The following is a 20458-nucleotide window of genomic DNA, read 5'->3' on the forward strand; positions in this document are numbered from 1 at the left end:
AGCCCTCTGTTCTAGGCTGGGGGTGCCAGGACTCTGGAATATCTCCAGTGCCCACTCCTACCTATATCAGTTAGCTCTTGCTGGGTTGCAAACCACTGCCAAAACATAGTGGCTTAAAACAACGGTTTGTTTAGTTCACAATTCTGCAGCTCTGCAGTTTGGGCTGGGATCAGCAGGGCAGTTCTTCTGCCATCCCCTGGGCTCACTCATACATCTGTGGTCCCCCGGTGGGTCAGCTGAGGGCTGGCTGTCTCTCTTCCACGGGGTCTCTCATACTCAGGCCGGCTAGCCCGTGGTGTCTGGGAAGGGTTCTGAGAAAGAGGAAACCAGTAAGGTCTCTTGAAGTCCAGGCTCGAACCTGGCACAGCATTGCTTCTGCTGCATTGTAATAACCAAGGCATAGTCTTAAGGCCAGCCCAGATTCATGAGAAAGGGGAAATAAACTCCATTTCTTAATGGGAGCTACTGCAAAGTCACCCTGCATGGATCCAGAGGGTTGAAGGGTTGTGTCTGTTTTTGCAGTCCACCACACCACTATAACCTGGCCCCTTTCTGTGAACTCCACAGGTGAACTCCTCCCTGCTGACCTCAGACTGCAGCGAGCACTGTTCCTGCTCCTCAAGCACCGGCCTGACGTGCCGGGCGGCCAGCTGTCCGCTAGGCCACGTATGCGAGGTCCAGGCTGGGGCCCGGGACTGCTGGGTCTCCCATGGCCTCTGTTCCCTCTCTGTGGATGCCAACCTCACCACCTTCGATGGGGCCCACAGTGCCGTCAGCTCCCCCGGCATCTACGAGCTCTCTTTCCGCTGCCCAGGACTACAGGAGACCGTCCCGTGGTACCGTGTGGTCGCTGATGTCTGGCCCTGCAATGGCAAAGCTGAAGTTCTGGGCCGGGTTCACATCTTCTTCCAGGATGGACTGGTGACTGTGACCCGAAACAAGGGCGTGTGGGTAAGCCTGGACACAGGGGGCATGTCTCCCCCGGGCTTTGTTCTTCCTGTTGCAGTGTCCCTACATTCCTGGCAGCCCATCTGTCTTGCTGTCTGTTTTCTTTACAGATCTCTGCAGTTTGTTTCTCTGGATTTGTATTTGTGTCAATACTTCAAACTTAGTCCCTCTATTCTGGCTGAGCTCTTGAAGAGCAAAAACACGTTCAAGTAACTTAACTAGTTTTGATTTTAGTGTTAATCAAGACTCTGTTGGTTGCAAGTGACAGAAAACCAAATTCAGAGTGCCTTGAGTAAAAATGAATTGATTGAGGGCTTCCCTGGTGGCGCAGTGGTTGAGAGTCCGCCTGCCGATGCAGGGGACGCGGGTTCGTGCCCCGGTCCTGGAAGATCCCACATGCCGCGGAGCAGCTGGGCCCGTGAGCCGTGGCCGCTGAGCCTGCGCGTCCGGAGCCTGTGCTCCGCAACGGGAGAGGCCACAACAGTGAGAGGCCCGCGTACCGCAAAAAAAAAAAAAAAAAAAAAAAAAAAAAGAATTGATTGGCCCACATAACTAGAACATCCAGGGACAGAGCCTCAGGGGTGGCCGGATCCAGGTGCCTGGCAGTGTCATCGGGATTTGTACCTCTGTGTTTTAGACTCGCTTCATTCTCTGTGACTCCCCACAACATACTCATGAGACGGGGACTATTATTATTATCCCCATTTTACACAGAAGGGAAACTAGGGCCCCAAAAGGTGACATCATTTACTCAAGTCACTCAGAGAGTACCTGGGAGATCCAGGCTTTGAACCCACCAGCACCCAGGCTCTGAACCACTTTGATGGGAATGGAGTGTGGTGGTGACTGTGTGGGTGTAAGGGACCAAGATGGAGTCCAGGTGCAGTGCTCAGTGGAAACATCCTTTGGACTCTATTATCAATTCCAGGCCACTTGACCCTTCCTTCCCTCAGCCGTCTTTCAGCTTGCTCTTAGGGCCCCCTCAGGCCTGTCATTGTTTGCCTCATGAGTCCATTCCAGCCCCAGTGGGTTCTCCTTTCTGCCCCTTGACTTCTGTCGACTTACCACTTCCTTGCATTTGCCAAACCCCACAGTTCTCACCACCCCAATGCCAAATTTCTAGAGAGAGAATCTGGCCGAACTGAGCGCTGATGCTGACTCAGAGTCTAATCAGCTGTGGCCCGAGTAATAGAGCCTAAGACCCAAACACAGATGTCAGGCTGCCCTAGAGTTCCCATGTCTCTGTTTCTGTGACCTGTTCATTGATTGCAGAGACATCCACTGGCGTCTCCTGGGTCTAGTGGGGTGATAAAGCCAGTGTTCCACACACTCTCCCCCAATGAATGGTCTGTCTGCATCCCTCCACCAATGCATCGAGATGGTCCATGACTCAGCCCTGCTGAAAGCAGGGAAGCTTGAGTTCTCTTGTTAGTGTAATCTGGACCAGTCACTCTTTTTCGCTGGCCCTCTGCCTGATCCATAATTCAGGTGAACAGACCCCGACTCTTGACCTTCCCTTGCTCCTCTATCAAGAAACGATTCTCTACACAGCAGATGTTCTAGAAATGTGAATCAGATCAGGGCATTCTGCTGCTTAAAACTCTACAGTGACTTCCCAGAACAACATTCCAAACTCAAGCCACCTCCCTTCCATGGCCTTGTGTGATCAGACTGCTGCCAGCCTCACCAACGTCATTTCCTACAACTCCTTCCCTCATTGGCTGTGCTGATAACAGGCCAAGCTGGCCTTTATTCTATTCATACAGCAGAGCAAGCTCGTTCCCACCTCGGGGCCTTTGCATTCTCTGTTCCCACTGTTGCAATGCAGATTTTCTAAGAGTTGGGTCCTTCTCATCCTTCAGACCTCAGTTCTGGCATTGCTTCTACAGAGAGGCCTTTCCCAACTACCTATGGAAGCTCTGACTCCATCCCAGGCTCAGTGCTGTTAACTCTGTTTTATTTCCTTCAAGTGCTTATCACTATCTGAGGTTATCCATCATTTCTTTGTGTTTGTTGCCTTTCTCCATTACTAGAATATAATCCTCAGATGGGCAGGGATCCTGTTAATCTTGATCATCACTTTGTCACCAGTACCCAGATCAGGGCCTGGCACCAAGAGGGTACCCAGGAAAAGTTTGGTTTTGTGAATACATTCATCCCTGTTTCCTCCGCACCAGGCCATGTGCTGGGTAACACAGATAACTCACACCCAGTTCTTATATCGTCGAAGCTTGCAGCCAGGTGAAACTTTCCATCCATCTCTCCAGCTATCCTTCACTGCATCCATCTCTCCTTCTTCTCTCCTCCTTCCACCCCTCTTTCCTTTTTCTCTCTCTTCCTCCCCCGTCCCCTCCCTCCATTCCTTCCTTCCATCCATCCATTTATTCACCCACCCATCCATCCATCTTTTCAGACCTATCTACCTATCTTTCCAGTCTATCTACCCAACTCTCCAATCATCTGGCAGAGGAAGAGTCACATAAAAAAGCATTTAGAAAAAAAGAACTTTTCTTTGAAACAAGGCTTGCTAGGGAATCTAACTTTAGAAGGGTTAACTCATCGAAGAAAACAGACAACAGGACTTCCCTGGTGGCGCAGTGGTTAAGAATCCGCCTGCCAATGCAGGGGACACGGGTTCCAGCCCTGGTCCGGGAAGATCCCACATGCCGCGGAGCAACTAAGCCCGTGTGCCACAACTACTGAGCCTGCGCTCTAGAGCCCACAAGCCACAACTACTGAGCTCGTGCGCCACAACTACTGAAGCCCATGCACCTAGGGCCTGTGCTCCGCAACAAGAGAAGCCACCGCGATGAGAAGCCCGCGCACCACAACAAAGGGTAGCCCCCAGTCGCCCCAACTAGAGAAAACCTGCGTGCAGCAATGAAGACCCAACGCAGACATAAGTAAATAGATAGGTAGATAAATTTATTTTTTTAAAAAAACCAACAGACAGCAGTTATTTAAAGGGAAAAACTCACAAGGTTACCGAGTCCATAGCCAGTGATGAAGAAATAGTCATTTTCTCACATGATTATTATACTTGCCAGGTCATTACTTGTCTTCAGACGTCAGCATTGAAAACATAAGGGATGAAGTTGCCTTGTTAGGGAACCAGTAACTTACAGGACATGCTCAAGTGTTCTTTTCTTTTGGAAACTAGAATCAGACAGGATGATGCTGGGGTTTGACTGATTGTTTGTTTATCTCTCTGGTACAAGTGCTTCCCCCCAACCCCGGCCGCCCTTGGGATGCTGTGTGCACGCCTGCTTGTGCATCGATCCGTCTGTTCACCCATCCACTCTCTGTCCTTCTATCCATCCATCTACATCTCCAACTACCTTAGGTTTCCATCTCTCCATTTGGTGCGTTCATCCAGGTCTTCGTCTCTTCCAGAGTCCGCCTCTCTGCTTTTACTCCTTGAACTTGTTGTCTCCCTTGGGCTCTCCATCCCAGTGACACCCCAGGCCTCACCTCTGTGTTTCACCCACCCTCCCCCAACCACCAGGTGAATGGCCTCCAAGTGGATCTCCCAGCTGAGGTGTTGACCTCTGTGTCCGTGAGTCGGAATCCTGATGGCTCCGTGCTAGTCCAGCAGAAGGCAGGGGTTCGGGTGCAGCTGGGCACCGACGGGCAGCTGGCTGTGGTGGTCAGCGAAGACCATGCTGGGGCGCTGTGTGGGGCCTGCGGAAACCTTGACGCGGACCCGACCAATGACGGGCATGACTCCCAGAAGGAGACGACGCTGGAGAGCTGGAGAGCACAGGACCTCTCCCCGTGGTGAGGAATGTAGCTTGGAAGCCGGGCGACTTGGAGCAGGCGCACCTGGGTCCTTGTGGGAAAGGGGCAGTCGGGGTGGGTGCTCAGTCTACAGAAAGTGCTACGTGTCTGTCTCTTGCAGTCAGGACCGATCAGCCATCCACCGGGAATGAGGACTTCAGGAACCCGACCCCCCTGGAGGTTGCAAGAATTGAAGGATGCACTCTGTCACTGCACGTCCCTCATCCACTCTACCCCTTTGCTGAGCCACTGAGGCCAACTGTGAAAGCATTGAATAAATATCTGAAGCTAAGCTGCATACCAGTGTGCCTGTCTTATGTCTTCTCATCCCTGACTTTCCTTCCTGCACAGCAGGTGTCAGATGCCTGGGGCATCTGGCACATGATGAATATTTGTTGGCAGGTGAGGGGATGGATGGGTGGAGATAGATGGGTAGATTGGGAATAAGATGGGTGGGGAAATGGGAAAATGGAGAAATGGAGGATTAGAGAAATGGATGGATGAGAAGACGAATAATTGGAGGGAAGAAGTAGAAAATGAAAAGAAAGATCAATAGATTCTGACTTTCTCATTTATAACCCTGGCACGTTAATGTCTCTGTCATTTGGTTTCCTCATACGTCTTAGTCCACTCAAGTTGCTGTAACAAAATACCATAAAATGGATGGCCTATAAACAACAGAAGTTTAAATTTCTCACAGTTCTGGAGGCTGGGAAGTCCGAGAACAAGGCACCAGCAGATTCAGTGTCTGGTAAGAGCCTGCTTTCTGGTTCCTAGGTGGCTATCTCATGCGCCCTTGATGGAAGGACAAGGGTATTCTCTGGGCCTCTTTTATAAAGGCACTAATCTCATTCATGAAGGCTCCACCCTTACGACCTATCACTTCCCAAAATCCCCACCTCCAAATATTATCACATTGGAGATAGGTTCCGACACATGAATTTTGAGGGGACACAAACATTCGGCCAAAAGCATCATATTTAAAGTAGAGCTAAGGATGGGACTTCCCTGGTGGTCCAGTGGTTAAGACTGCACTCCCAGAGCAGCGGGCCCGGGTTCGATCCCTGGTCAGGAAACTAGATCCCACAAGCCACAACTAAGAGCCTGTGTGCTGCAACTAAAGATCCAGCATGCCGCAACTAAAGATCCTGCATGCTGCAACTAAAGATCCTGCGTGCCACAACTAAGAGCCAGTGCAGCCAAATAAATAAATATTTTTTTAAAATAATAAAGTAGAGCTAAGGGTAGTACCTACCTCTCAGATTTGGAGCAAGGATTTAATGTCTTCATCCGAACTACAAGTCAAGAATTGAAATCTCGCTTCCCTTTGAAACCTGTCTCGTGCCCTGCCTGTAATGGTCTTCCCCACCTCAGTGGATAGCACTACCAACCCTCAGTCTAGCAGCCAGAAAATGGGGAATTGTTCTTGCTTCTTCCCTCCCCTTTGCCATCTATTCAGTTCATCAACGAATCTTTTTGGATGGTATCAAAACACACCTGAAATCTGTCTTTCTTACTGTGCCCACGGTCACCACCATCCTCACTCATGTCAACAACAGCCTACCATCTCCTCTTCCCTGCCTGTAATTCATCCTCACAGCCACTAGATGCCTCTTTTTCACATATAAATAGGACCACTGGCTATAAGTTTATCTTGTCATAAAATCAGATTCCTTCACCTTGTCCTACAAGGCCCCTGTTAACCTCTTCTGACTCATCTATCACTGTCCTTCCTGCTAACTACGATTTGGGAACCTGATCTTTCAGGGTATTGAACATGCCAAAATTTTTCACTTCATTCCTTTGCGAAAAGCTGTCATCACATGACTAGATGCTTCTCATCCTTCAAATGTCCACTTAATGTTGCTACCTTAGGGCTTCCACAGCCACCTCACTTAAAGTGATTTCCTCTGTTCCTTGCCGTCCTTAACCTGTGGGGTCTGATGCAACTCTGGGTAGTTAGTGTCCTAATTGAATTAAATTATAGGTCAGCAGGTGGAGTCTGCAGAGAACTGGAGAATTGCTTGGTGTGGAAATACATTTGGTGTCAGAAGTGAAGTGTGTGAGCACAAAAACAGTTTTCTTTTACAGCATAGGAGGTAACAGGTGCCGTTGCCTGGTAGATACAGGGATCGGAGGATACTGCAGTTCTCTTATGATTGCTTGTATGTTCTCATTCAAGTGGTAAGCAAGGTCATCAGCTAAGAGTAAGAAAGAAAGAGTAAGTTTTGAGGTCTGATGAGAAGAGAGAGCGTAAAATAATCCTTCAAGGAAATGAGTCCAGCTGCTTTGGAAAACAGTATGTCAGTTTCTTCAAAAGGTAAACATACTCTGATCACGTGACTCAGCCATTTGCCTCCTGGGACTCTTCTCAAGAAAAATGAAAGCATTTGTCCACACCAGTACTTGTAAGTGAATGGTTATAGCAGCATTAATAACCTGCACACTGGAAACATCTCGAATGCTCGACAGGTGAACAGACAAACGAAATGTGGTATAGCCATACGATGAATCCTCAGCAATGAAAAGGAACCAACTGCTGATACATGCAACCATTTGGAACATGATGCTAAGTGACAAAAGCCAGGCGCAGAAGGCTACATATTGTATGGTTTTATTTGTATGAAATGGAAGGATGGATCTGTTCTGAAACTGGATTGTGGTGATGGGCGCACCATTACATTTACTAAAATGTGTGGACCTATACACTTAAAATAGGTAGATTTTATGGTATGTAAATTATGCCTTAATCAGGCATTTTTAAATGAGCACATTACCCATACTATTAAGAAAAAAAAGGAAATGAGAGAGTGAATTAATTAAGGACATGTGATAGGATGGCTGGGCTGCATCCGGGCCCACTTGGGTTTGTGGTGGTGAATCCGAAGTGAGACCAGCCAGAGTGGGTGTGGGTTTTTCTCCATCCATATTCAGCTTCCAGTGAGCAGGTGCTGAGGAGGTGGAGAATGGACTCAGTTGGGTGCAAAAGATAAAGTTAGACGTTTGAGGGTGTGAGCAAAGGAGAGAACACTGGATGAGGAATCAGGCTGGGTGGTGAGGGTGCTGTGGTCACAAGGGGGTGAGGGGCAGGGAAAAGGAGGTCAGCTTATGGGGGTGAAGGATCCTCGGAGCAATAGGCTTAGAGGGAGTGAGCTGGAAAGACAGGAGGTGCATGGAACTGAGACTCCGCGGGGGCTGTGGTTTTGGAGTTGCCACTGTATGGGGGTGGGCCTTTCTCCCCCACTGGCCTGGGATCTCGGGGCTGCCACACTCACCATTGTGTCCCCAGCACAAAGTCTAAGTGTGGGAAGGAAGTGTTGGGTGGAGGATGAGATCACTAGAGAAGAGGAAGTCAAGGCATCCAGAGGCCAGAACGGTCAAAGGTTCATCTACCTGAACTTGGAAATCACCAAGAATTATGAGAGGAGCAGTTTGTGTGGTAGTGAGCCTGGAGCTAAAAAGATGCAATGAGGTGCAGTGACTTGGGAGTTGATAAAGCTGGTTACAAGAATGGGAGCAGGTGCTGTGTATAAACTTCAAAGTTAGGGGCTTAGAGAAGAGGCAGAGAATGGTTTAGAAGCAGCAACGAGGAGCACGGAGGAGCTTATGCTATCTACAGGCCCAGGGGGCATGAAGGCTGAGGGAGAGAAAACAGCCTCTGCTTAGAAGGGCTGCATGGAAAGCCATGTCTTCATGGGAGAGCTAGGTTGTGGTCAGAGCAGCAAGGTAAAAGGAAGGTTCAGAGGATGTGGGGGACATCCGATAAAGCCCTCAGTGCTTCCTCCATCCCAGCCCTGACCGTTCTGCCTGTACGTTCCCCCATTCTGGCCCTCACCCCTCTGGGCTGCCACTGTCTGAGGACCAGGGGACTGGAAGCTCCAGGAAGCCTGGACTCTTTCAGTCACCATTGTGCCCCCAGAACAAAACCAGAAGGCACCCCCTAATTACTCACTGGTAGTGGCCATTTCAGGTTGCAAGTTGGCAGGTGAAATACCTCAGACCCAGGAGATGGTGCCAGGATTCCAGAATACAGTCTGCACTGTATGCTGAGGATTTTCCTCCTTTAGAAAAAAAACATTTTTAATTGGAAGGCAAACAGTCAAATCCATCAGTAGTAGGTAACATCACCCTGAATTGGAGCCATTTGAATTATTACATAGCTCCTGGAAATCCAGCATAGACTCAGCAGATTTTCCATCTTAATATGTAAACAAATTTGCAGGAATGTTTCTGAGACCCTTCACAGAGAACTCAAGATAGCACAGGTTCATTCGTTCCTTCAACAAACATTTACTGAGCACCCACTCTGTGCCAGGCCCTGTTCTGGGTACAAAGTGATACAACAATGAACAGAACAGACCAGTGGATTCTCCTGGAGGTTGTTAGTAACGCCTCATAGTAGCACTTGTTTTGCTTTGTGGAATGAATATGAGGATGAATATTCAAAGTATAAAATTAGCAAAAAATTCTCAATATTTACACAGAATCTTCTCCCTCCTCCCTCCTTCCTCTGCCTGCATCCTGATCTGGTCCATCCTGTCTCCTACCTGATCTACTGCAGCAGGCCCCTCCTTGGTCTTCTTGCTCCCACCCCGCTCCTTCACTCTGTTTCCCACATGCAGCCAGAGTGACCCAAGTCAGATCATATCCCTTCTCTGTTCAGGACCCTCCATCTCATTCAGAGTAAAAGTCAAAGTTCTCACCCCAAGGCCCCACATAATTTGCCTTGTTAACCTCCCTGCCCTCATCTCCTCCCACTCTCCCCTCCTCACTCTGTCTCGACCACATTCCTCAGTGTTTCTGCAACCCTCCTTACTTTTCCTGCCTCAGGGACTTTGCACCCAAAACCCTAGCTGCCTGGAACTTTCTTCCTCCAGATAGGAGCATGCCTCACTCCTTACCAGATGTAGCTTCCCTGGTGGCACAGTGTTTGAGAATCCGCCTGCCAGTGCAGGGGACACGGTTTCGAGCCCAGGTCCAGGAAGATCCCACATGCCGTGGAGCAACTAAGCCCGTGCGCCACAACTACTGAGCCTGCGCTCTAGAGCCCACAAGCCACAACTACTGAGCCCCTGTGCCACAACTCCTGAAGCCTGGGCGCCTAGAGCCCGTGCTTCGCAGCAAGAGAAGCCACCGCAATGAGTAGCCCCCGCTCACCGCAACCAGAGAAAGCCTGCGCACAGCAACCAAGACCCAATGCAGCCAAAAATTAATTAATTAATTAATTTTTAAGAAAAGTCACTGGATGCGTTCCTTGACCACCTCATAAGCAGTTTCACACACACACACCCCACACACCCCCGTCCCAGCACCAGTCCCTATCCCCCTTCCCTGTTTGTTATTTTCTCCAAAGCACTTATTGCCGTCTATCAATCAGCGTGCTTTTAATAACTTGTCTGGTGTCTGTTTCCCTCAATGGAAGATGAGCTCCAGGATTTTTGTGTCTTGTTCCCTACTGTATTCCCAGTGCCTAGAACAGTGCCTGGTACATTCAGGCGCACAACAAACGCTTTTCCAGAGTCGGCCCTTGTTCTTGGGGATGGAAATGGATCAGGGAAGGCTTCTGAGTGTCGAGGGAATCTTAAGGAATAGAGAAGAGAAGCAGAGGGCATAGCCCGTGCGAAAGTTTGGGGATAAGCCCTGATTACTGGGGTGATCGCACCAGTAAAAGGGAAGTGGGGAGCGTACTTAGGGTAGCGAACGCTGCTCAGGTCAAAGCAGCTCCAAGGACAGTCGAGGGGGCGGTGCCCCGAGAGGCTCAGAAATCTCCGCCCACAGCGCGCGCACCAGGCTCCGGGCGGGGCTGAGGCTCCGAGGGGCGGGGCTGCGTGGTTGCATCACGCAGTGTACGTCGCCGCGCGCGTGCGCTCCTTTCCACGTGCGAAAGCCCCAGACGCGTGGACCCGGGGAAGCCGCAGATTACTGAGCCGTGCAGCTCCACGCTCGCTATGAAGCCAGGTGAAGGCCGGGGTTGGGGTCGGAGCTCAGGACTGGGATCCGGCGGGTATCGGGGTGCCAGGCCGGAACGGAGGGGCGGGGTCCTGGCCTGGGGGCAAGGATTCTGAGCCCCAGATCCGGTCTCTTGTGGGGAAGGGGTCTTGTTCCGGTCTCTTGTGGGGATGGGAGGGCTTGGTTCCGCCCTGTGATCGAACCTGAGCCTGGGGTTCGGGTTCCTGGTCTAGAGGTTTGTGACTGACTTCTCAGAGGTCACGGTCGTTAGTAGAGAGTCTTGGGCGTAGAATTGGGGGTGTCCTGAACTGGGATTCGTTTCATTGAGGCAGTCATTAGGGGTCTTGGATATTGGGCCGCGGGCGGCAGTCGAGGGTACTGAACCAGTCTGGGGTCTTGGATCTCTGGGCGTGGGATTTGGGGATTTGTCCTGATTGGAAGGCGGAGAGCCCCCGGTCTTGGGTGCGGGGGCTGGGTCTTCTAGGACCCCATATGCTCTCCTATCGCTGCCGCAACTACAGTACCCTTGGCTCCAAACCGAGCTTCTCAGAGAGGGCCGGCATAGATGAGTATTCCCGGCTTGCCCTCCCTGGCCCACTTTCCCGCTCTCTACTCTCCGGAGGGGGGCGGGTCCCTGAGAATGGAGTGGAGCTCCTGGGCCTAGTGAGTCTCAACTCGCGGTGAGAGATGAGGTGAAACTTCACACGCCCAGTATAGGATTATCGTGGGGGTGGGCAAGGGAGGTAATCACAGGGCGTGAGTGGTTTTATTCATTACGATTTTACTCGAGATTTTGATGAACCCTCCACACCTCCCTCCTAGTGGAATGATGAGAGTCCTGGCTTTGACAGCAGAAGGGCCTCAGTTCAAAGTGTCAATCCTAACTATGCTTAACTTACTGTGTGACCTTGGGCAAGTGGCTTTACCTCTCTGAGCCTCAGTTATCTCATCAATAAAATGGCACCCAGTTCTAACTTAGTGAGAGCATGTTAAGAAAAAATAGCACATGGTGGTAATCATTTTGCAATATATGTGTATCAGATCAACAGGTTGTACACTTTAAACTTACAGAATGTTACATTTTGCAGTTATGTCTCATATAGCACGGTGCTTGACATATAATAGTATTCTCTCTAATTGTTATCTTTATCTTTCTTCTCAAGGGGAGCAAAATTAGGGTCCTTCTCCCTGGTGTCTCAGCTCTTCCTGAATCAGGCCGAGCCCCTCTCCCCTCCCCCGTAGATGGGGAAATCTGCCATGACTGAAAGGGTCTGTTTCCTAGTACAGGTTTTCTTTTTTCCTTCCTTCCCCCGCCTTCAGCCTGTGGAGAGATGGGGTCATCGGGCGAGGGGGCAGAATTTGTGGGCCCATGCCCCCTCCCAAGTTCCCTTTCTCTTCAGTGTTTACAGATCTACTGGTAGAATAGGAAGTGCCAGGCAGTGTGTCTCCCACTGAGACCCTGGCAAGCCTGCAAGGCATCCTGTGGTCTGATTGTCCCAGGAATGGAGGATACGCCTTCCCAACCCTTCCCTCACTGTGTTAGGATAAGAAATTGTAGAAGTTGTCAGGAGTCAGCTCTTTAGTGAGGATTTTAGTCTGGTTGAGAGAGGAAGCCTTTGGGAGATTTTGAGCGGGGACCTGATGTCAGTGAGACTTGACTGAGACCTTTAAAAGGATCCTTCTTGCTTCTGTGTGCAAAAGACTTTAGGGGAACAAGAGTAGAAGTAGACACATCAGTGGGAAGTTTGTTGCTGTCATCTACTAGGAGATGATGTGACTTGGACCAGGGTGGTAGCAATGGACCTGGCTGACAAATTGTCAGGGAATATATTTTGAAGATAGAGCCAACAGCTTATATGTGGGTGTGAGAAAGAGGGGTCAAGGACAATGAAGGGTTTTGGCATGTATAACTGGAGGGGTAGAGTTTGCAGTTTTGAGATGGGGAAGGCTGTGGCAGGAGAGCAGTTTTACACTGGGGTAGGGGAGGGGGTCTGTGGACCCTCCAGCCAAAACTTATAGAAAAAGGTATGTGAATGTGCGTTTTTCTGAGGAGTGGGTGCTTTCAGTACATTTTTCTAAGAACCCCAGGACCTGAAATGGATTAAGATATGTTTGGAGTATCATGCCCACTGTGCCCCATGCCATGCCCACACTTTCTGGGTCTCTGTTCTGTCAGGCCTGTGTTGAGGGTCTCTTAGGCCTCGTGGTTTCTCCCCTAAGTAGGAAGGAGGAGGGATTCATTCTCCTGAGTTTGAATAATACATTCAAACTGTGTGCGAGGTAGCATATTAAGTGCTCTGTGTGTACTGTCATTTAATCTTTACAAGTCTGCGAGGGGGACACTGTGTTATTTCTGTACCTCCTTCTGAAAGGTGAGCTTTTCAAGATACCCACAAACCTTCCCTACTCTCTAGGGTCGTGAATGGCATGGCCGTCTCCCTGTAGTCAATACATGAGCTGCTTGAGGGAGGGGCTGGGCCTCTGGTCACAATCTGATCACCTGGTTCCTGAATGAACAGAGAGGGTGTTTTCTTCATGAGACAGAACCCAGGGGCTTAAAAGGGTTTTCGGCCGGCCCATTGACTGTGGGTGATTCTGTTTGGGCTGCACCTTAGTCACCTGGGGAACGCCCCATGGCCGGGCCTCCTCCCCAGACAATTTACATGAGAATCGAAGCCACAGCACTGGGCAAGGATGAGACCCACCGATTTCTGGCTTTGGAAGCCAGAGAAAGGAATTTTGATTTCATTTAGAATGTGATGGAAAACCTTTGAAGGGATTTGGGCAGGGCAATGATGAGAGCTGATTTGCTGCTTTGAAAAGGTCAGTCACCAACTGCTGTGTGGGCAGTAGACTGCAGAGGGAGCAGGAGACCAGAGGTCAGCAACTCTTGGTGCAGGAGTTTGAAAACCGTTCATTTTTAACAACTAAATTAGGACTAGCTTTTCAAAGTTCTACGTTTTCATCTCTAACACCATTAAAACGAATGAAGCCTTCATAGGGTGGGAATATAATGCACCTTTGCAAAACCTTTAGCAAGTTCGTTATTGAATAGTTTACATCAAGTGAGATCATTTTAAACCATCACTAATTTTCACACGAACGATTGTTCGATAATGCAGTTTTCTGAAAGTACTGCAGAGCTTTGGAAGCCATCACAGAAGAGTCAGATACTGACTCTTAGCACCAGGAGAGTTCTGTTTGCTTCAGACACTGTTTTGTGCTCAGTGAAGTGAACAATGTTTGCTGTCTCCTGAAGTGATGAAAAGAAAGTCTTTTTTTCCCTTAAACTTTCCATCTTGTTGACAAGCCCTAAACTGCTTATGATCAGTCGCCCATCCATAAAGGACAGTTTTGGGGTTTGCTTGTTCCCCCCCCCCCGAGTTGGGAGAGACTTGTGCATGCTTCGAAGCAGGGGGATCAGCCAGCAGGAAAGATGGGATGTCGAATGCCTCCCCTCTGTTTTGGGGTTGGCGCTTTTCTGCCACACACAAGGTCAGGAGTGGGAGGGCATGAAGAAGTTTCCAGGGCCTGGGGGACCCTACTGCCACAGTGCATGTACACACACAGTGCACACTCTTATTCAGACTAATTAATATTGATAATAGAACAGATCCTGTGCGTTTACGATCCAACTGAGAAAAGCAGAATATTGACAGTAAATCTACCTCTATCTATGTTTTCCTCCCCTATCCTAATCCCATAACTTCTCCCTCCCAAAGCCTAATATCGTAGGTTTCGCATTTATCAGTCTCTTGCCTCTTTTTGGGGGCGGGTGGGGCGTGGATTACCACGTATATCCACACAGCATAGCACCTCTTAGTTGTTGCTGGACTTTATAAAAAGGATATTGTGTTAGGGGCTTCCCTGGTGGCGCAGTGGTTGAGAGCCCGCCTGCCGATGCAGGGGACGCGGGTTCGTGCCCCGGTCCGGGAGGATCCCACGTGCCGCGGAGCGGCTGGGCCCGTGAGCCATGACCGCTGAGCCTGCGCGTCCGGAGCCTGTGCTCCGCGAAGGGAGAGGCCACAACAGTGAGAGGCCCGCGTACTGCAAAAAAAAAAAAAAAAAAAAAAGATATTGTGTCAGATGTGGTTTTCTAGGGCTTGCTTTTTCCCTTACCGTGATTCTGAGATTGACGTCTCTGTCGTGTGGCGCAGTTGATCCTTTTCGTTGTTGGTTGGGAAAGTCCCTCTTTCATTCGCCCATTCTGCTCATGGACACTCGGGTTAGTCCGTTGTTCTGCTGCTGTGGACACGCGTGGGCACCTCTCCTGGCACCCACGTGCGCACGTTTCTCTCCTGAGTGGAGTTCCTCGGCGTAGGAGTAACTTCTCAAGCTCCATGGCCCCGTTGATGGTTCCTGTTTCTGTTTCCACCATAGGTTTCAGCCCCCGTGGGGGCGGCTTCAGTGGCCGAGGCGGCTTTGGTGACCGTGGCGGTCGCGGCGGAGGCCGTGGAGGCTTTGGCGGAGGCCGTGGAGGCTTTGGCGGGGGCCGAGGTCGAGGCGGAGGCTTTAGGGGCCGTGGACGAGGAGGAGGAGGAGGAGGAGGAGGAAGAGGTGATGGAGGGGGCTTTCCCTGGGCTTGGGGAGCAGGGAGGGAAGCATCGTGGGGTCTCCCTCTCACTGCACCTCTGCCTTGTAGGTGGCGGGTTCCAGTCTGGTGGCGGTCGGGGTCGGGGTCGGGGAGGAAAAAAAGGAAACCAGTCGGGGAAGAATGTGATGGTCGAGCCTCATCGGCATGAGGGTGAGTGAGGAAGGCAGGGAACCCCCTGGGGTTAGGGGTGGGGTGTGGCCCGCTGGGGTGTTCACCCCTGCTCTGGTCCCCTCACCCAGGTGTCTTCATTTGTCGAGGAAAGGAAGATGCACTGGTCACCAAGAATCTGGTCCCTGGAGAATCAGTTTATGGAGAGAAGAGAGTCTCGATTTCGGTGAGACCTGGGCGCCTGGCTAAGCCACCAGAGCCCCAAGCTGACGGTGTAACCGGCTGCCTGGTCTCCCTGTTCCCACCGTCCGTCCTCCACGTGACAGCCAGGGGATCATCTTAATCCATAAGTCAGATCATGCACCCCCCTCCTCAGATACCTTCCGTGACGTCCCGCTGGCTTCAGGCTAAAGTCCCGAGTCCTCAGTGTGGCCTGGAAGGCCCTGCGCATTCTAGCTTCCCCTCCCCACTGTCCCCCTAACTGAGTGTCTTCCGGCCACAACGACAGCCTTGCTGTTTCCTCTGCCTGGAACACTCTCCTCCCAGCCCTGTGCACGGCTGGTTCCTTTTCCTCACCAGCATCTCTGGTCGGGCGTCACCTTGTCTCTCTCACAAGGCCCCCTTGCACCACCCTGTCAAAAGCTGCCCTCACCGCCTTGCTGCTGCCTGGAATGCACTTCCCCAGATAACTTGAGTGGCCCCTCAGCTTCAGGTCTGCTTCAGATGTCTCCTCCTTGGCTCTTCCCTGGCCACCCTTTCTCATTTTCACCTGCCCTCGCCCTCCTCCCCATACTTCACACCTTCCTTCCTGGCTTGATCTTTTCTCCTTAGCTCCGTCACTAGCTATTATGCCATGAGTATCAGTTCAGCGTATCCTCACTGCTCGAGGCCGAGGCCTTTGTCCCCTTCACTGTGTTTCCCCAGTTCCTAAGCATAGGGGCTGGCACACAGTGTGTGCCGGCCCGGTCAGTGTTTATAGAATGAATGCATAGGTCTTGCCTTGCTGTTACCTGGGATGACCTTGTTTGTTTATTGTCCCTGTCGCTGTCCCTGAGTCGGGAACCTCCACGAGAGGGCAGGTCCTGCCTCTGCCGTGGCCGCAGATGTGTACCCACGGTCATTTCTTGTACGATGATTGGGCACCCAGTCCCTTTTGAGGGCCCAGGAGTTAAGAGCAGTGCAGTCTGGCAGACGAGCCTGGCACTGACTTCTGTCCCCATCTCTCCCGGCCCAGGAGGGAGATGACAAGATTGAGTACCGCGCCTGGAACCCCTTCCGTTCCAAGCTAGCGGCAGCGATCCTGGGCGGCGTGGACCAGATCCACATCAAGCCAGGGGCCAAGGTGCTCTACCTCGGGGCTGCCTCGGGTACCACCGTCTCCCACGTCTCTGATATCGTAGGCCCGGTGAGTAGACAGATGGGGGCAGGAAGGGGTGGGAGGGAGGGGAAGGCCACCTCCTTTGCCAGCCTGGAAGTCAGAGGCCCTGGCCACTTCTCTGCACCATGTGGCTTGGAGCCAGGCCGTTCCTGGTCGCAGTGCCTATGAGTGAAAGGAGCGGCTTTGAACCACATCGTCTCCAAAGCCTCATTCGGCCTCACTCCTGAGTTCTTGGCCTGGAGGGAAGGGGCATGGGTATCGGGGTGACCAGTGATAGAGGGGCCCAGAGCTGAGAGTACTTTTTGATTTGGTTGCCCTCTTTAAAAATTGATACCCCCCAGGGCTTCCCTGGTGGCGCAGTGGTTGGGAGTCCGCCTGCCAATGCAGGGGACGCAGGTTCGTGCCCCAGTCCGGGAGGATCCCGCGTGTCGCAGAGCGGCTGGGCCCGTGAGCCGTGGCTGCTGAGCCTGCGCGTCCGGAGCCTGTGCTCCGCGACGGGAGGGGCCACAGCGGTGAGAGGCCCGCGTACCACCAAAAAAAAATAAAAAAATTTTGATACCCCCCAAATCTGGTCTTCTGGTTTCTCTTGAAAGAAGAGAAGATGTCAGTTTCTGGGCCTGTGTTTCTGTGTGGCTGGACAGGCTCCCTGTTGAGAGGGCACCCATGCATCTCACTTCATGACCCCTCACTCAGCTACAAGACTGTAGGCTGTATAATTTAGTGGTTAAAAACCCCAGGCTCTGGTGTGGGCTCTTAACAGTGAAGTGGCTTTTAGCAAGTTACTGTCCCTCTCTGAGCCTCAGTTTACCCATCTGGAAAATAGGGTCATTGTGAAGATAAATGAGTTAAATCCTGTAAAGTGCCAAGAGCAGGGCTTGGCCCATTGCAAATATTCTTAGCTGTTATGATGTCATCTCTGTGCCCTAGCTTCCTCATTTTAAGCCTGAATTGGGGGCCTGAGCTCTCAGATCAGGCAAAGCAGGATTGAATAACCCTTGGACCTCAGTTTATTCATCTAAAATGATAACAAGTCATTAAATGGTAGGGTTTTGATTTGGGGATTTGGAGAGATGCATGCAGTATATGGGCCAAAGTAGGCACTCCATACATGAGAACTAGTATCATTGTTGTTTTTGTTTGATTTTGATTTATTTTAGGACGGTCTGGTCTATGCAGTTGAGTTCTCCCACCGTTCGGGCCGTGACCTCATTAACTTGGCCAAGAAGAGGACCAACATTATTCCTGTCATTGAAGATGCTCGACACCCGCACAAATACCGCATGCTCATCGGTGAGGGGTCTGGGGTTGGCGCGGGTGGGGTAGGACGGGCCACTCCAGGTTTCCTGGAAGAGGCCTCCAGAGCCCTGATTTGGATGCAATTGGAGTGGATGAACAGGCCTCTTGAGTCTGCAGAAATGAAAAGGGTCAGGGGAGCCAGGTGAGGTTGTGGAGGTGGCAGTCCTGCTTCAGGGTCTGGGATGTCTGGAGGGCCAGCCTCCTTTCCTCCAATCTCCTGCCCCTCCCCCTAATCTCCCCCACCCCAGTACTTCCTGCCTCCCTGCAAAATGTGGTACCTTTTATACTACCCCTGACTTATGCATAAAAGCCTCCTTCAGAGGTCCCCATCAGCACCGTCTGGGGAGATCATAACCCAGAAAGCACCAACGGAGTACGGCCTCAGAGGGGCCCATTGTGAATGTAAATAACTTTGTTTTAAAAACAAATTCAGAAGCATAGTGTAAAAATGGAGCGCATTATAAACCACCCCCAGAGGTAACCAATATGAACAATTTGATGTCTGCTTTTCCTGATTTTAAAAAAGTCAGTTTTCATTGCACTATCTTTTCATTTTTATAAGTTTTTTATTTTATTTTATTATTATTTTTTAATCACTCTGCCTTAAAAATACTACTTTGCATTCCCCCTCGTTTTTCTTTCCATGAGTTTTTTCCCCTGTGCATTCATACCTTACCCTTTGTCCTGCAACTTGTTTTCATTTGACGATCCTGCAGACGCTCTGGCCTGTAAGTGCTCACCGTTACTTGTCGTTTTGATGACGTGTCTGTCTCCCCCCACCAGACCCGGGAGCGTCTCGAGGGCAGGGTCCGGGTCTGACTCGTCTCTCTGTCCCCCACGCCCGGCCCAGGGCTGGCCACAGAGTAGGTGGCAACACGGTTTACAAGAGGAATGAATGAATGAATGGTGTGACTGTGGGTTTTGGACCCATCTTGCGGGCACTGCGGAGGGAAGGGGATCAATGGGGGGAAGTGAGACTGGAGGCAGGGAAGACTCTGCCAGGAACCTGCTGGTGTTGGGGCGCAGGCCCCATGGGAGGAGCTGGGAAGATCCGGTGGATCCAGCTTTTAACCGCTACTTGTTTCTCCCTAGCAATGGTGGATGTGATCTTTGCTGACGTGGCCCAGCCAGACCAGACGCGGATTGTAGCCCTGAATGCCCACACCTTCCTGCGTAACGGAGGACACTTTGTGATTTCCATTAAGGTGCGGGGCTTAGAGGAGTCTTAAGATGGGGTGGCAGTATCTTCTCTATCTGTAACTGCCAAGCAGCCAGTCAAAACAAGGGGCCATCCCCCAATCCATCCCCCAATCCAGTCAGTCTATTCCCAGCTCCCTATAAGCCACCCAAGCAAATAGCACATAATGAAAAATGTCTACAAAAGTAAAAAGCTTAGAATTTAAAGAGGCCATAGACTGTAGCAGTTAAGTGCATGATCGCTGAGTCTGAGTATCTTGAGTTTGAATTGCATCTTGCTGTGTGTCTTTGAGCAAGTTACCTAACCTATATGCCTGTTTCTTCACTTGCAAAATAGCAATGTTAGTCCTATCTCTTTTAGTGTTTATGTAAGGACTAAATGTCTCAATATGTGTGGAGTGTTGAGAACAGAACCTTGTGTAAAATAAATACCAGATAAACGCTAGGTGCGTTTTAAAAAATGTTTCATTTTGAAGTACAGAGGCCTCTCCATTGTCTTCAACCAGATTCACCATCGTTTTTTGCAGCCTTTGCTGCATTTGTTTTAGTATTCTCAGCTGCATTATTGCTATTGTTAAAGAAGAGGAAGTAGAAAAAAAAAAACCAAAAACCCCAGAGTGTAAGATTTAAACACTGGCTTTTAGATAAACAGGGCTCTGTTGAAGGCTTCCTGTTCCAATCCAAACCAAATTGAAAACTTATCTAACGAAGTCTTTCCCTACATTCCCAAAGCCTAGTCTCCAATGAAAACAAATTCTACTGGTTTAAAGAAGCACAAAAAAGGGAAAACAGCCCAAAGCCTTGCTGCAGACTTCAAATCCTCTTCTGCAGGCCAACTGCATTGACTCCACAGCCTCTGCAGAGGCCGTGTTTGCCTCTGAAGTGAAAAAGATGCAGCAGGAGAACATGAAGCCCCAGGAGCAGTTGACGCTAGAGCCATACGAAAGAGACCACGCTGTGGTCGTGGGTGTGTACAGGTGAGCAGGGGGTCCAGTCAGTACTTGTTAGGAGTGCCCCACAGTGGTGATGAGCTCTGAGTCCCCTCATCTCTTTCCTCTCACAGGCCACCCCCCAAGGTGAAGAACTGAAGCCCAGCGCCATCAGGATCGCGAGAGAGACTGTGTTGCTACTGTTACACGTGTGTTTTTCTATTAAAAGACTCATCAGTCTCTCCCTTTGCCCCGATTGCTTGGCGACCTCTATCAAGAGGG

The 20458-nt window shown here is 50.6% G+C and overlaps 2 protein-coding genes across 6 annotated transcripts in view; both read left to right on the forward strand.

Moving 5' to 3' along the window:
* FCGBP (Fc gamma binding protein) overlaps window positions 1-5023 on the forward strand; it is a 99025-nt gene extending 94002 nt beyond the window's left edge. For all 5 annotated transcript variants that reach the window (XM_067019337.1, XM_067019336.1, XM_067019338.1 and 2 more), the window contains 3 exons: window positions 568-951; window positions 4454-4725; window positions 4847-5023. In XM_067019337.1, the coding sequence (XP_066875438.1) occupies window positions 568-951; window positions 4454-4725; window positions 4847-4877 (687 nt within the window). In that variant the 3' untranslated portion in view covers window positions 4878-5023. The remainder of the gene's footprint in view (window positions 1-567; window positions 952-4453; window positions 4726-4846) is intronic.
* Window positions 5024-10545: 5522 nt separating this feature from the next.
* FBL (fibrillarin) lies at window positions 10546-20418 on the forward strand. The gene is made up of 9 exons (XM_059045192.2): window positions 10546-10683; window positions 15055-15231; window positions 15317-15418; window positions 15508-15602; window positions 16611-16781; window positions 17912-18044; window positions 19143-19255; window positions 20079-20224; window positions 20311-20418. Exons 1-9 carry the CDS (start codon window positions 10674-10676, stop codon window positions 20333-20335), a joined length of 972 nt encoding a protein of 323 aa, XP_058901175.1. The 5' UTR covers window positions 10546-10673; the 3' UTR covers window positions 20336-20418.
* Window positions 20419-20458: the final 40 nt, after the last annotated feature.

This window comes from Kogia breviceps, chromosome 18 (assembly GCF_026419965.1).
Source record: "Kogia breviceps isolate mKogBre1 chromosome 18, mKogBre1 haplotype 1, whole genome shotgun sequence".
NCBI classification, from domain to species: Eukaryota; Metazoa; Chordata; class Mammalia; order Artiodactyla; family Physeteridae; genus Kogia; species Kogia breviceps.

Excerpts from the sequence above, each read along its gene's own strand:
- FBL (XM_059045192.2), top strand. Across the intron at positions 15,232-15,316 it reads AGGAGGAGGAGGAGGAAGAG|GTGGCGGGTTCCAGTCTGGT; the intron begins GTGATGGAGGGG and ends TCTGCCTTGTAG. Across the intron at positions 20,225-20,310 it reads GTGGTCGTGGGTGTGTACAG|GCCACCCCCCAAGGTGAAGA; the intron begins GTGAGCAGGGGG and ends TTCCTCTCACAG.